At 26.8% G+C, this 17,770-nt stretch overlaps 1 protein-coding gene across 1 annotated transcript in view; it reads left to right on the forward strand.

The window, feature by feature from the left end:
* The window catches only part of LOC129988725 (VPS9 domain-containing protein 1-like), a 34,029-nt gene that overhangs the window by 15,801 nt on the left and 458 nt on the right, over positions 1-17,770 (forward strand). Inside the window, exons 10-16 of the mRNA XM_056096993.1 lie at positions 6,647-6,729; positions 7,241-7,350; positions 9,116-9,410; positions 11,772-11,956; positions 13,498-13,564; positions 15,975-16,079; positions 16,913-16,985. Of these exons, the coding sequence (XP_055952968.1) occupies positions 6,647-6,729; positions 7,241-7,350; positions 9,116-9,410; positions 11,772-11,956; positions 13,498-13,564; positions 15,975-16,079; positions 16,913-16,985 (918 nt within the window). The remainder of the gene's footprint in view (positions 1-6,646; positions 6,730-7,240; positions 7,351-9,115; positions 9,411-11,771; positions 11,957-13,497; positions 13,565-15,974; positions 16,080-16,912; positions 16,986-17,770) is intronic.

Here is a 17,770-nt window from a genome sequence, read left to right on the forward strand (position 1 = left end):
AAGAAAAAATATGATAAAAACATACTCCAAGAAAAAATATGATAAAATCATACTCCAAGGAAAAAATATGATAAAAACATACTTCGAGAAAAAAAAAATATGATAAAAACATACTTCGAGAAAAAATATGATAAAAACATACTTCGAGAAAAAATATGATAAAAACATACTTCGAGAAAAAATATGATAAAAACATACTTGGAGAAAAATATGATAAATACATACTTCGAGAAAAAAATATGATAAAAACATACTTGGAGAAAAATATGATAAATACATACTTCGAGAAAAAATATGATCAAAACATACTTCGAGAAAAAAAATATGATAAAAAACATACTGCAAGAAAAAAATATATGAAAAAAAAATTTCAAATAACAAATACAAATAACAGATATACATTTCAAATAATAAATACGCATTTCAAATAATAAAATATATACATTATACAATATTCAATAATGTTACTAGCTAAATAATTAATATTCTAGAAATTAAGTACATGATACATATAATAAAATTATTATCACAATTTTACTTCTTAGTCCTGGATTTCTAAATTATACAACAATTGTATAGGACGTTTAATAATTGATGACTCAGTTTTAACTTGGCAAGCCCGCACTTTGCCATCTCTTCCGGGAAATAATTCAAGAATTTTTCCTAATTTCCAGAAATTTCGAGGTAGATGATCATCTTTAATCAAGACTACATCGTTAACTTTAAATGGCGAGATGTTTTTAACAAAACTTGAATGGACCGATCTCAAATTTAGCAAATACTCATTTTTCCACCTAGACCAAAATGATCTCATTAATTTTTCTCGGTAATTAAATGCTTTTATCAAGCATTTCCTGGAAGAGAGATTCGAATCAAGGTGAAGTCTTACAGAGGGCAAGGAGGTAACACGTTTCCCTAGAAGAAAATGTGCTGGAGTCAGAGCAATCGGTTCTTCAGTGTCACTACCAACATATGTAATTGGCCGAGAGTTAATCATGCCTTCAATCTCGGTAAGGACAGTCAGCAATTGCTCAACAGTGAGACATGATTTTCCAAGTGTTTTTCGTAAAGCAGTTTTCACAGTACGTACCATTCGTTCGTAAAAACCACCCCACCAGGCAGCTCTTTCAACAATATATTTCCACTTAATTCCGTTAGCAGAGTAAAAGTTTTTTACATCTGCATGATTCAGAACATTCCAAATGAGTTTTATCTCTAATTCTGCACGTTTAAAGGTGCGTGCATTATCAGAGACCACCACAGAGCACAAGCCACGTCGAGAAATGAAGCGTCGGAAAGCTAGAAGAAATGTATCGGTAGTCAAATCACCGACCAGTTCTAGATGAACACTTCTTTGGTCACTGCACAGGTTATCAACAAGATATATTGCTTGTTAATACTATCTTTAACGAAAAGAGGGCCAGCAAAATCAACACCGATGATCGTAAATGGAGATGACTGTTCTACACGAATATCTGGAAGTGGCGCGATCACTTGATTTCCGGGAGAAGAGTTGAATCGTTTACATATTGTGCATTTTCCAAGAAGAGATTTGATGGTTTGTCTGGCTTTTAAAATCCAGAACTTCTCTCTTATTTGCACCAACGTATGGGATACACCAGAATGAAAGACTCTTTTGTGAGATTCCCAAATTAATAACTCTGTTAATTTAGCCTTGGGAGGGAGTATGATTGGATGCTTTTCATAGGTCGATAAATGGGTTGTTTTTCCTAGTCTTCCTGTGACTCTTAGGACATCATTATTATCAAGAAAAGGGTTTAAACATAATAATTTAGAGTCTCTTGGGAGAGGTTTATTATTTTTCAAGCACTTAATTTCGCTAGAGTAACAGTCGTTTTGGACTATTCGCACCCAAAACATTTCTGCGTCGGAAAGTTCTTCTGAAGTAAGAGGACCCTTTTCAACATTTTTCTTTTTAAGAGTATTTACAAAACGCAATATCCAAGAAGTCACTCTTAGCAATTTAAGCAAGCAGCTAAATTTTTCTGGATCTATTATTTTTTCTTGAACAATAGCTGTGTTAATTATAACGCCGGATTTAAATTCAGATGCTATTTCTGGCTCTTTAGAATCATATTGAAATCCCTTTGCTTTGGGCCAAAGGTTTTCCGCGTTCCTCAACCATTCAGGACCATGCCACCAGCTCTCAGATGTGATTAAATCCTTGCTACTGCTGGCATCATATACTATCCTAGTTTTTGTACTGGAAGAAGTTTCCCTGAAAACCTCTCTATGCGGCATTACATATCCAGTAAAACATTCGTCATGACACATCTGAATTATGCCTTCGTTAACTTGCTCTTGCATAACAGCATTATACCTCTCAAACAACGCTTGATCCTTATTAAATTTTTTCTCTAAAGCAATGAATCTCTTTTCCGCAACGTCAAAATTATTACTTAATTTTTCTTTAATTTCGTTTGTTTTCCATTGCAACGGTGCTTCATATCGTCCGTTTTTTATTTTAAGCTCTTTTCCGAAATCACCTAAATTATCCCTGGATTTATTTTCCGAAGTCCCATCGAGCAAGAAAGAATCTAACTCCCACAAGCGCTTCAGATCAGTTTCCACTACAGCACAAGATACAGTAAATACGGAGGAATGTTTTCTTTTCTGCAAGTCTGGGATTTGTCCAATTAAAGTGTCACCAAAGAGTGTCGGCTGCAAGAACAAGTTTTTATTTATTTTTCTTGCTTCTCCCCTTAGAACATTACACAGGAAGTCCGCCCCCAACAGGATCTGGATAGGGGTGGAATTTTCGAGGGAGTCAGAAAGGTTGCAGGTGGCTGGAATGACTTTGTTTACATGTTTGAGGTCAACGTTCGAGTATACGTCCGCGCCAGTTATTTCTTCTGAAGCCAAAGCCTCAATGTTTAAGAATTGATAAGGGGGAAATTTGCTCCTTATTCTGAATCGTACCACATCGAATATTTTCTCGATTGGTTCTCGGTTCGAGAAAGTATAAACTAAAAGCTTCTCTTGGCGTATTGATTTTAAATTTAAAGCTTGTTTCAGATCACTGCGCAAGAAGGACTTTTGTGATCCTGAATCAAATAAAAGTCTAGCCATGATCTTGTTGGCACCATTTTCTGCCTGGACGTTAGCCGTTTGAAGTAAGGTCGCGTAACTGCCAGGGTTCTCTTCTGCCTTTAAAATGGAAGAAATTACGACTTCCTGCCCGTGGGTTTCGGTTTCAAACGAGCTGCTTTCAATTTTATTTTTTGGGCAAAACAAGGAATTGTGCTGAAAACTCTGGCATGTCTCACAGGGTGGAATTTTTGCCTTGCATTGTGAAATTATGTGTCTATGAGCCATGCACCGATAGCATCTACCCTCTTTCTTTAATTTGTAACGTTTTTGCCCATCCGATAAATTTTTGCATTTTAATGCAGTGTGCGTGTCGGAGTTACAAAAGGCACATACATTTTTAACTATAGTATTTAACGCGGCAGATGAAGGCAATTTATTTTTAAATTTAGTATGTCCATGATAAACGGAATTTCGTGAAGGATATCGGGGAATTTCTGGAACCTGAGAATGTCCAGTAGCAATATTCGCAGATTCGCGCGATTCAATTTCGAATTTTATAAATTTTATCAATTCATTGACGTCACCAATCTTAGAAGAATCTCTCCTACGATGGAACTCTATGACTAAATCTTGGGGTAATTGCTTTAATAAAATAGGTATAAGTAAATGGCCATAATTTCCGGATGCAATTCCCATTGAGTTTAAATTTCTTATGCTTATTTCACTCTCGTCATGCAGTTTTCGTAATCCCTTAAGATTGAAAGAGGATTTTACGGGTTCAGTTTCTAATAGGCGATTCATGAAATGACTAATCAAATGGTCTTGCTTCCCATATCTGTCCTTTAACAGAGATAAACACGATTTGTAATTTTCTTCAGTAAGAGAAAAACCGGAAACAATTTTGTAAGCTTCGCCGGATAAAAAGGACTTTAAATATATGAATTTGTCAACATTACTTAAAGAATCATTAGAGTCAATAGCATTATTGAAGCTATTGATGAATTCTAGAAAAGTACTAGCATCTCCACTAAATGTGGGAATTCTTAGTTTTGGCAAATTAATGCTTGTTGCAGGACAGTTAATTCTTACATTAGAACCATTAGCAGCAAGTGGTGGGATAGGTTGTTGATCAGTTTTAAACTTTTTGATCTTACTTTTGATTTTGAACTTAGCTTCATTTATTTGCTCTTCATATTCAAAAGAGCTTTGGATTTCTATATCAAACAATGCACTATCAGAAATTAAATCCTCAATTTCACTATTAAGGCTTTTGAGGTCTAATTGTTTTGCTTCTAAACTAGATAAATGTTCCGAAAGTTGTTCTTGATCACTTTCGTTTTCAATATCACAACTTTCTAATAACAAATAGGCCTTGTTAATCAATTTTGTACAAGCAGTACGAATTATCTTGCGTTTCGCCTTTAACTTATCAAGAGTTTCCATTTTCATGCATAAAATAAAGTTTACAGTACCTTTTTAAATGTCCAACGATGAGTTATAATCCTTAATAAAAGCAGAATTTCAGGAGCACCACGATTATTCACCAATTCAAGAGCATAAACACAATCTTCACCCAGTATACTATTTCCCGGGTTTCGGCACCATGATGAATTATCGTTGCATTTCTTGATTGAACAATAATTTATTCGATAGTGAAGATTGTGTTCTGGAGTGAAATGACTTGAAGACACATGTTGTCTTTTCTGGGGTTTATTGGTAACAATAACAACAAAAGGCACATGAATACGCCTTAGTGTAGAAAGCCTAGAGAACTACACATAAAACTCTCTCGGAAAGAGCCGGGATCCGAGAGCCGAGATAACACTCCCTCTAGTACAGGAGTCCAGTTCGCTTCTGCTAGAAAAAAAAAATACTAAACAACAACAGGGAGACCACGTGACACATGATTGGCAGCTAGTTCCGCCCAGGGAGATCACGTGGTCAACTGAATTCTCAACAGCAGACATGGAATTCTTTAAATAATAACTTTTTATTGGTTCAAGATTATTATGGAAAATGCTTCTTAAAAGTTCTTTATTAGAACCATGATCAGCAGGAGACATAATCCATATAGAAAAGCAGAAAAAAATAATGTGAAAGCACATTGAATTTATTTAGTTTCAGAAGAGAATTAAGTTGAAACAGTATTTTGGGTATGGCATATGCTAGACTCAGCATGAGATGAATAAATTGAAAATGTCACACACACATACATTATAAAGAGTATATATATATATATATATATATATATATATATATATATATATATATATAATTGCTTTCTATATGAATCTGTCATCAAGTTCCTTGTATGTAGATGAATAGGGAAATATTTTTTTTATTTATTAAAATATTTATTTTATAAATAAAAGCAATGTATTTTAATATGAAATGGAGAATTTCAGTTGGATTATTTATCACAAGTTAATACATCATACATTTTTGTTTTTCAAATTTCATTTTTTAAAAAAAGCAAAATTTTTAATTGCTACTTGTCAGAAGTTTATTAGAAAGCTTGCTTAGCTATCCAAAAAAAAAAAAAAAGCAAAATTTGTTTTTAAATTAAATTGTTTTAAAATTATAAGATTAGTTTAGTTCTAATGTATAAGTACTTTTTTCAGGGGAAAAGAATAGCAATGTAAAACCTGAAAATGGATTTTAAACTTAATTGAAACAACACAGTTATATCTGCAGAAAATTAATATGTATATAAATTGTAGTTATGTGTATACATCAGATTTCAAAACATTTGTTAGAGGATATATTATTCTTTAAAATCAAATCTGATGCATGTAAGAAATGCAGTTAAAAAATTTGTAATTTAATGTAAAGAATAAGTACTGTAACTTCCTTTTCAAATTCTATTGTTTATTTTTTGCTATATCTCATGTAATTGCCTAAGCCAGTAGTAATTGCCTAAGCCAGTATATCTTTAATTATTTACATTCTCCCCCCCCCCATTAGATTTTTTTTTTTTTTTTTTTTTTTTTGCAAAATTGATTTTTGGATAAAAAGTTTTTTAGAAAGCCAAAACAGGAAAATAGTTTAGAAAAAGAAGCATTAGCTGCTTATAAAAAAAAAGTAAATTCAATTGAAAATTTTAGTTAAAATCTACAAATGATTTTTTTAATTATTTTTTCTTACAAATATGTGAATATCTGACAGAAGGAAAGACTCAAAACTTCTTTGTGTTTTCAATATTGTTTTGCACAATTCCTCTTGAGTTGTCTTTATCCTCAATTCTTGTGCATCTAGTAAGAAACTAATGTATATCATCTTTAAAAATAAATGATAATCCAAACAACTCCTTAAAATTAGGCAGCAAAAATAATTATAACTATTTGAAAAATGTTATAATCTTTCTTTGTAACATTAGTGGGTAACTTTTTAAATTCTCTTTCTAAATCACAGCATTTGTTTTTATTTTTATTATTTTTAAAATTTTAATCTGATTCATTTCCATTTAATCTTTTTAAGCTATTGATCATTTAGATAATTTCTTCATATGTATCAAAATTAATCAATAGATAATTCTTCATTAGTATGTATGTATTTTTTTAAGTATAAAATCAAAGTGAATTTATAATTTTCTTAGACATGGCCAGTGACTTGGAAGTTTAATGCTTCAAATATGACAGCTCCTGAGGCAGCTCAGAAAATATTTCAAAAAACTGTTAGGTATGCAATTGATTTATGTCATTATTATAATTAAATAGGACTATAAAAAATTAATTCAACTTGGTCAAATAACTCCTTAAAAGGATATTAATAATAATGTTTGTTTTACTTTAATTTCCTGATATCCATCTCATTTTGTTAATTGAATTTAAATTACCATTATGTATCTATAATGTTCATATTTAAAGACCATACAGACAATTTTTATGAATATTCTGTTAGTTATATAGGGCAATGAGAACAAATATTACATGAATATAATATAATCAAGTTTTTAAATTATCACATTTTCACCAATGTATCTCTTTCTTTTATTTAATTTTAATATCTGCAACTTAATTTTATATATTTCCTTTAAAAATCCTTCTTTTATTTGTCCTAGCATATAGGAACTATGTGATTAAATATAATTAATATAATGTATTCAACATTATTTTATTATTTATTCTTTTGTATAAAAATTCCTCTTAAAAGTGGGATTTTTAGTTTAACAGTTTGATTGTTTATTTAGATGTAGTGAGCATCCTCTCTCGCAATGGTTATTAGTTGTGCAAACAAATATTAAGAGAGAAATTGATACAAAACTGAAACAGCATTCTGATTATCAAGCATTATTACCAGGTAATTATCTGTATAAAAATATCCTTTTATGAAATGTTCTCTAAATGTTGCAACTGCAGTTTTAATTGCATATCAATAAACAAAGAATTTATAAAAAACATTTTTTTAAATGTGTTTATCATGAATAACCAATTCAATTGCTTAGATTATCCTTTTTAATCCTTATGCTTTATCATTTCTTGAATCTAATCTTTAACAAGTCAAATTAAAATACTGTAATCCTGATTCAGTGAAAAAAAAAAAAAACTGTTCTAATAATGAAGTTTGATGTTGCTTTATTTCCATTTTTCATACATTCTTTGAAAATATACACATGTATATTTTTAGTGGAAATGTATAAAAATAATATTCAAATATCATTAAAAATTTGAGCCACTTTGTCTAGATGCTTTATGTCTGCTATCATGCTTGAAGTCACCCTTGAAAATATGTTATTGAAAAGATTTTGTGAGTCAATTCTTAATATGAATGTATATATTTTCTAATTAAAATATAATTTTGATGATAGAGTGTTATTAAATAAATATTTTCTTTCACAAAGAACACTTTTTTTATGAGAACTACTTGCATGTGTGTATTTCATATTCAAATTAATGAAGGTTTTGGTGATTTTAGATTTTTACAAATTGATGTTTGTTATATTATAATGAAGGGGGGGGGGAATTGAAAGAAAACTCAAATTATCCTCAAATATTTATTTACTTCTTGCATATTATACATAAAATTTTATGCAGAAATCATGTTATAAATTTATTTTTCTTGTTAAGTTTGAAGATATATCTTGTGAATACTTATTTAGAATTTTTCATATTACTGTATGGGTGTAGCATACAGATCATATTCTTATAACAAATTATTTGTATACAATTTGTTATTAATTGGGATGGTGTATTTAATTTATGTTAAAACTCTAATTTGTAAATAATAAAATCCTATTCCATATTCTTAATGGAGCATTAATTTCTTAAATTTTTTAAAAAACAAAACGAATATTCACATGTGATCTGTTTAAATGAACATTGTGTTAAATCCTTTTTTCCAATATTATATTTTTTTTCAGATTAATTTTTGTACAAATTGACTTTGTTTTCTTTTTATTAGTGCATGTGTCAAAACTGAAATTCGAAATTTGTAATGTTGTTTAAATAGGAGATACAAGATTTAATTTTTTTTTTTTTTCTATAAAATAATGGTGTTGTGCGTATTGTTTTCAAAAATGACTCATGCAATCATTATAAAAGTATTAATGAAAAAATATTTTCATTTAAGAATTTTTTTCATTTTTAAAATATATATATATTGTTTATTTTTCCTATTGAATAATATTTGAGGTTGACAGAGTTTCCTGGGGACTCGCAGCTGCCTGTTAACAGAATTTTGGCTTCTTAACAGGTACCAGAAATGTGAGATCAGATTCAGCCGAATGTGCTAGTGAATTGTTATGATTAAATCTGCTTGGATAAAATGCCTACCTACTTGTGTTCAGTGGAAATTTGGAAATAAGAACTTGAGTGTTAGCATGTTATTTGACTTCAATTCAAAATGAGAAATTCTATCCTAAAATAACTGTCATGTAGCTTCAAGTCAAGGTTATGATTCAACTAAACTTAATTAGGTTGAGTATTATTTCTGGTAGTTTAAAGTTAGTAAAGAGAACTTTGGATAGTTATCATTATTATTTGTTAATTTGCTATGGTATTTACTAATGTTCTTTCACTTATAAAACATTATGTATTCTAAACTAATTATTCGATGTTTCTTATAGATTCATCATTAATTGAAAGAGAAAACAAACTTAGTATTACAGATGGTCCTGATGAATTAATTATCAAGTTTACCAAAAATAAAGCAACTTTTATTTCCAAGACAATTCTTCAATCACTTCAAAGGTTTTTAGAAAATGTTTCATCAGAATTAACTTACACTATTGAGAATATTTTAGAAATTTTTTACTTAATTTACAAATCCCTCTTACCAGAAGATTCAGAAGAAATTTGCCACAGACTCATAGAAACACATATTTTAGATCCAATTTGGTCAAATTTAATCATCTTGTTCAGGTAAGAATTCTGTCATCATCATTTTCATGATTATTTTATTAACTGTTCTATAAACTCTTCTCATTTTATTTGTGTAGTATATAATTTGAAATACCAAAAATGGTTGTATTTTAAAATTAAATTATTTGAATAAATATAATAATATGTAAAATTTTATACATATTATTATATTATGTAAAATAATATAATAATATATTATATATTATTAATATATTATTATAATTATAATATAATATATTATATATAAAATAATAATATATTATTTATAATTTTATACAAATTATAAATAATATGTATAATTTTATGTAAAATTAATTATGATACTTTCAGTATGTTAATAAAATTTTCTTGCAGAAAATTTTATAAAATAGTATTGAAAATGATTTCAGTATGAACAATTATATTTATTTAAAATGATACCAGTATTTAAAAACATTTTATTAAAAAGCCTCAACAAAATAAATTACTTTATCTTATTCCATAAAAATGTTTATTTAATTGCTTCTCCTCAATTTTTCATTTAGAATTATATTTGTTAGTGTATTCATTTTTTCATTTTTGTTTTTGATTGCTATTAATAATAATTTTTAAAGAAAAAAAGGAGATGTATGCTTGAAAAAAAAATTAAGAATGTAACTCTTATTTATTCAGCTTTTATTAAAATTATTCAGTTTGTAATGCCAATTTTTTTCTTCCATATAAGAACAGAATAATTTTTTTAATACAAAGCTATAATAAAACACTATATATGTTTTTGATTCAAATGTAAAAATTATATGTATTTTGAATTTCAAAACTAATAATTTAAAAAAAATTGCATAACTATAAACTTGTATAATTTTTTTCTGCATTTTTATTATATAAAAAAAGTTAATGCATTCTTTCAGCTGTTTGTGAATTTGTAAAGCATTATTTGATTCATAATTATCATAAAGTTTGTATATTAATATTATACACTCTTGTTCAAACTTAATGTCACAAACATAAAATATGAAAACTGATGAACTATTTACTGTGTTGCCATAAAATTGGCACAGAAATATATTACAAAGGGAGGAAAAAATATAGCAACATAACAATATGGAAAAGATTTTAATTGTGAATTAAGAAACAGGGTATATATCAAAAAAATATTAAACTGTGAATCAGAGATAAAGCATTTATCTTGGTAAAAGTTTGTCTGATATAGAATATGACCATCATACACTATTACACAAGCTTGACAATTAGTTGTTATGAGAATGTTTCTCATACTGTTTATGAGAATATCAATAACTGTTTGTGGTAACTAACCCCATTCTTCAAAAGGGTGGTTTTTAACTCCTGCAGGTCTTGTGATAGGGGTTACACTGTGCAATGGCTCTTCTTACATCATCCCATACCTATTCAATCAGATTAGATCTGATGACCGCGAGGGCTATACGTCGAATATCCACTTTTGTAAGAAAATCAGCCACAATCAGAATTATGTGTGGCCGTGCATTATCATCATAAAAATGAAATCCAGATCAATAGCACATTAATACAACCTCACATAGGCTTCAAGGACCTCATCTCTATAGCAATCTGCTGTGACAATATTCGCATCGAAGATGTGCAGTGGTGTATGACTGCCTAACATTACTCTGCCTGAGACAAGGATTCCTTTGCCACCAAATCTGTTAATTTCTTTTACAGAGGAGGGATGATAGCACATCCCTTTTCTTGTTGTGTCCAAGACTTATGTATTTGACTTTACAACAACCGGACTTTCCTGAATGCAGTCAAAGGGAGAGGCCCTCTCTGATAGGTGTTTATATATTGTTTGTCTGAAAATTGTTATTCCAGATGCAACAGCAATGTCAAGAGCAAGCTGAAGTGTCGTTTTTAACCTATGTCATCATGTACTTAATGCCAAATAGCGATCCTGTGCAGGCGGGGTTGTACTGTGATGGCCTTGGTCAGTCTTCATGATGATAGAACCATTTGTTTGAATTCTTTTGTGCATGGCATTGATGGAGGCATTTTATATCTTTTTATGAGAAAAATTATGTAGAATAATGACAAAATATGCTATGTAATGTAGATAGGCTAAATTATAATTTCTTATAATTTGATAAATATTAGTATCTTCAAAATGCCAAATTTCAAACTTTTTTTAAAACCTTTTCACATTTCTAAAAACAATCAATGAAGTACCCCCTGCATCATATTATTTTTGTTATTTATTTTCTTAAGCAGGTATGATTTATACTTAAAATTTCGAAATACTATTAATTTATTACCATATGATAAATATGTAAATAATTCATTTAAGCTTAAAAATTGTATTTAAAATTCTGTGCTCTGGATATTTTTATGAAATAATATCTCCTCTTTTAGAATAATAAATATTTCATCTGAATATAAAATAATGGAGGCAATGATAACCCACAAAGATTCTGATCCAACAAAATTTGGATTTTCAAATCAAGCATATATAGATCCTGAAGTTTATAGGAATTGTACTTCTCTTTTGCAAGTTATTGTTAAATCACAATCCATGACACAGAAATTAAGATGTCTTGGTAAAGTATATTCATAATATTTTGTGCTCTCTTTTTTGTTTTTGTTGCTTTTGTTTTAGCATATCTGTAGTTATATGAATATTTAATATATTTGTACAAAAATGTGAAATTCAGTTTGTAAGAGAAACATGTATTTTGATAAAAATAATAATAATAATAAGTGTTTCAGAAAATTTAAAAATCTTATATGGAATAATTTTTAGGATAAATTATTGGAACATTAGAAGACAAATAATTTGATACAAATTAGTAATGATTTTATTCTTTTTTCCCCCTTTCTCTTTCCTTTTCTCATTTGTAAGATATTAAAATATAAAATAAATGAAGTTGATTGATTCAGTTTCTAAACTACTAACTGAAACTAAATCTTTATATAACATTTTAATCTTTCTGAAATCACAAAAATTTTTGGAATCCCAATTTTCTATTCTTTTTCAGTCTTTTATTTATTCTGTGTACTCTCTTCTAAATTTGTAGTGACATTCTTTTTTTTTTTTTTTTTTTCAACGATTTTCTTATACGTATTGTACAGAATGTGGCAATATTAGTTAATTATTTATTAATAATTTGCTTAGATTTTTTTTATTTAATATTATGTTTAGTTTAAATATGTGTACTTTGATTATTGCTATGCAAAATTATGAATGGGTAGAACATGAGTAGATAGAAAACAAGATATGTCATTTTACTGTATATAGATTACTCTGTATTTCATGCATTGCTTATGTATTTTATTGTTTGTTATTACTTAATATATATTATAACTAAACAAAATAATTTTGAATAAAACAGAAACAAATGTTTAGTGATAGTACCCAATAGAAGAGTCAAAGAAATGCATAACTGATGTGTTTTGGTAAATATTTTCCATATTTTTCCATTAATTTAATATTTATTTAAATTTTTGCCATACAAAAGTTTGCTGATAAATTTGAGTTATTTACTTATTAATAAATTTTGTTTATTTCTTTTAGAAACTAAATAACAAAAATAGAAAAAAAAAGCTATTTTGCTTTTGTTTAAAATGATTATAATGAAACATATCCTATGGAAAATGTCTCTTTATTTTATTGTTGTTGTTCATACTGCTCTACTATCTTAAAACATTTAGCGATTTTAATATTAAATGTTAATTTATTATGTTATGAAATACTTTCAATTTTTAATTATATTGTTCAAAAGTAAATTAAATTTCATTGTGATTTTTATAAAAATCACAATGAAAAAAAGCAAAATTGTTTATGAAATTTGAAAGTTTTAATTTTTTTTTATTTTGTTTATTTATATTAAAATTTATTTCTTTTCACTTCAAAACATTATGTTTGATAAAGAAATTAAAAATGATACATAAGCATACAAAATATGCCAAACACTTTAGTGTGCTATTTAAATTATATAAAACAGTAAAATTGAAGCTTTCTGTGCTGTATTAGAATATGTCAATAAATTTTTTTACAGAAAAATTTGTCAATATAAATGAGAATATATATTTTGTTATATTTTAATTAACATTTAATATATCTGAAAAATTCTCTTTTCAGTGGATATTGCTAAAATAATTTGTGGTAATCCATCCAGCAACCAAGTTAATCCAAATCAAAGACGGCTGTAAGTGATAAATTTTATACAAAATGCTTAGAGCTGTGACTTTTTTTATCTTTAGATTTTTTTCATAAAAAACCCCTTCTTTAAACATTTTGATGAATTTTTATTAACTCTTGTTATATTAATTATTTAATTTTAAGAATTTAAACTTCAGAATTTATTCTTTTCTTATTAAATGTTTTCCTTATTAAGTTTGATGGCTTTCTTTGTTTTTCTTCCTTTCTTTTCAATAGAGAAAGAATGTTACTTTTATAGCAAAATAAATTTGCAGTGTCAAAGGCTTTTATTTTTGGAATAATCTTTTCAAAAATTTGCTTTGTAATATATGAAAGAACACAAGTTATGTTTATTAAGTCTTATAATTGGAAAAGTTTTAAAACTTGCTTTCAGGAATATGTATTTGATTGTCAAATTCATGATTGTGCTTTCAAAAAAATAATTACAGCATAATTTCTGAATATGCCCTGTTTCTTTTTAAATCCTTCTTTTAGAAATAGAGGATGTCATAATTTAGCAAAATATATGCAGAATCTCAATTACAGAGTGTTATTGTTTTGATTTAAAACTGTGTTTCTGTATTTTTATTCATTTTATCATCCTGCAGTATCGATACAACCTTATTGAATAATGAAAGTGTTTCAGAATAATCATTTCAAATTTTGTACTCAGTATCTTAAAAATGAAAAAAAAATTTCCCGATGAGTTTTGTGGAAGCGTCAGTGGTAACTTTTATACTTTTTATTTATAAAAAATAGAGAAAGAATTGCAATCATAAAAGAAAAAAAAATCCTACCTGTGAAGTATTGTGAAGTTTATATCCCCAATGAAAATATCTTGACTGTTCCTTTACTGCTTGGGTACATATAAACACAATGTCTCAAAGATACTTCAGATTTATATATTTGAAATTTGATATGTCTTTGTACCCAATTGGTAAATACATATAAAATTGTGTATAAAATATTTTAATTCAAAGAGGCAAAATTTTTGTAGTGTACTCTGAATATAAAAATGGTAAAACTGCTGTAAAGGAATTCTTTATATTAAATACAGTTAAAAATGGATTAAAATTTATTTGTTTTGAGTGCTAATCAAAATCAAGAAAATGGAAAAAATATTCTTGTATTTTTAGTCCATAATAAATGCATATCTCATATATTCGGTAAAAACAAATAAAGATTCCTTTCCTCAGCTAATTACCACTTTAATGTATAATTTTTGCAGAAGGCCAGCTTCAGTAGTTTGGGTTCATCAGCTCATTGTTTTCTTTACTTTGACATGAATTGCATGAATTACAAAATTTATTTCAGTGCTGATTTTATTAGCATACTAATTTATTTAGCTTACTTATTATATTTATATAGCATGTTATTTATTTAGCATACTATTGATTTTAAAAATATTCTGAAAAAAAAATTTCACTGTAAATCTGACATTGATGAATGTATTTTTTTTTAAAGGTGGCATACAAATCATTTTATTTCTGGTGAAATTTTTTGATATTACTATTATTAAATGCTGTGTTCTCATTATAAATATAATTTAAAATTTGAATTTATAAATATTCTTTTTAAAGTTATCTGCTTAGTGATTACTTTTAAAGCAATATTGTTCAATATTGAAATCCCTTTTCAAATGAAGAAATTAAAATATTACAAAAGAATAAACTTTGTTTTTTCTGTTGAAAAAAGAAAATGATAATATCAGTAAATTAATTCATTTATCTATATTGATTATTCAATTCTACATTACTTCTTAAAACAGCTTTTAAATTGCTTCTTGATATTCTTTATATAAAACAATGGAAAAGAAAAATTTGTTCCTGTTGCATTTTGGTGAAATGTCATTATATATATATATATATATATATATATATATATATATATATATATATATATATTACTTGAACGAAATTAAAATATCAAGAATTACATAATTCTCTGAACAAAGGGGGAGTTCATAATTTTTTCCCTTCCTTATATCATTTTTGTAATCAATTTCTTTAAGGCATTATTTTATATTATTAAGAAATATATTTCACAAATATCTATCAATCATTAATCTGTAGAAAATAGCAAATGCATATTATTTGTTCAAAATGAATGAATATGATAGATTATAATTCTATAAGTTTGAGCTAAGAATTTTTATTTTTACTTATTATTTACCAATAAGGCAAAACTTTCTTATTTAGTAGCCAGATTTATAATTTATTGCTTAAAAAGGGTGATCACTACTGCTTCAAATGTGCAATATAAAGAATATTTCTTTGTTTTCTGAAAATATTGGCAAAATAAAATTTTGATATGATTGGTTAATATGCTTAAAATCCATCATTAAATGTATAATAAATTCAATATAATATGCTATTTTACTGATTTCATTAATGCATGCTTGTAATTCATACTTTTAGTGGAGCAGATGACTTAATCCCATTATTGTGTTACATAATCGTAAAATCAGGCCTACCACAGCTTAGTTCTGAATGTTTTGCCATTGAACAACTATTTGATATGAAGTAAGTATATTTTTTAGCGGTCAAATGCTAATAAAATATACTATTCTCTCGACTATTTTAAAAAATGAAATGTAGTTGAATATAAATAATTAGAAATCACATCTCTCTGAATCATTAATTTATGTTTTGATATCACTAAAATCTTATTATTATTAATCTTTGAGTATTAAAATAATATAATTAATTTGTTGAAAAAAAAAGAGAGAGAGATACTCGTTGAAGAAAAATGCTAACATTTAAATCAGATCAGTTACTTATATATTTATTAGAATTATTGGGTAATTATATATTTTTTTTTTAATGAATACAAACTAATATTGGAAAAACCAAGAAAAAGAATTTTGACATAATGTAACAGAATTTGTTTCGAAAAAATTGCATTAATAATTTGTTTAAACCTAACCAAAAAATTTGGAGCGCTTTAATGCTAGTTTCATTATTTTGAAAACTCATTCATTACTTACTCTATAATTCAAGACTGATTATTGTGATCTTCTTGAGTTAAAGAGAATAAAATAGTATTTTAGTACACATTATTTTATGTCATACATTTTAATGTTATGAATTTTATTTAAGTCACAAAGATTTAGATATATTTGTAGTTTTATTGATTTTTTTCCTTAATTTTTATTCCTATAATTGATCCAAAAAGAGTATTGCAATTTTATTTGTAAATTTTACTATGCTGCTTAATATACTTTATTGAACAGTTGGATTCCTTTCAACTATTTTTTTTTTAATTTGTGACATAGATATATTATTAGAATAGACTTAATAATAGTATTTTTGAGAAAATACTATTATTAAATCTTAATGTCAAATTTATTTTCTAGATATATGTTTGGGGAAGAAGGTTATGCACTGTCTTCTTTTTTAACTGCTCTTAAATACATTGAGATAAGAAAGGTAAGTTTAATTTCTAAGCATATAATGTTTAAATTTTTATTTTTTTAAAGTAATATAATTTTTTCTGAAAAATTATGAAACTAATCTTTTTATGACTTTTTCTTTAAATCCTATAAATAAAGTTCAGCAAGCAATTTTAATGAATGAACTCAGTTTTTGCAAAATGCAATTCAATACTTCTTTTTTTTTTTTTTTCATGTGTGGGCATTTAAATATATAAGAATTTTTTAATAATATCTCCTATTTTTATTACTTTGTCAATAGGAAATTATTTAAAAGAAACTGTTTTATATCCCAATTGTTTATCACTCAAATATTTCAAAAATTTAAAATAATGTAATTATTTAAATAAAATGCATGGAATCTGATTTCTTTTTGTGTATTCAGAAAACAAATATTTTATTTTCTTGAATAGGATTTACTAATGATATAGAAATTGTTTTTGAGAAGAGTCATTGAAATATTTTTAAAGAAGAAAAGGTCTTTGGTTGAAACATTTGTATCATATAATCAACATTTAAATTAATTTTGCATATCGAGAGAAATTTAAATTGTACTATAAAACCTATTTGCAGTATGGTGTAGAAATTGGGATAAGAATATATCTTACCGAGATCTTGCCCAATCGGAATCAGAAATTCATTCTTAAATGGACTTTGTGCAGCTTGAAACTTAGGCATTAAACTAAGCTTATTCAAACAGACAAATGACTTATTTAATTATGAGATTTCATCTACCATTATTTAAAAAAAAAATCAAAACATTTTGTATTCCATTGAAAAATT

This window comes from Argiope bruennichi, chromosome 10 (assembly GCF_947563725.1).
Source record: "Argiope bruennichi chromosome 10, qqArgBrue1.1, whole genome shotgun sequence".
Classification (NCBI taxonomy): Eukaryota; Metazoa; Arthropoda; class Arachnida; order Araneae; family Araneidae; genus Argiope; species Argiope bruennichi.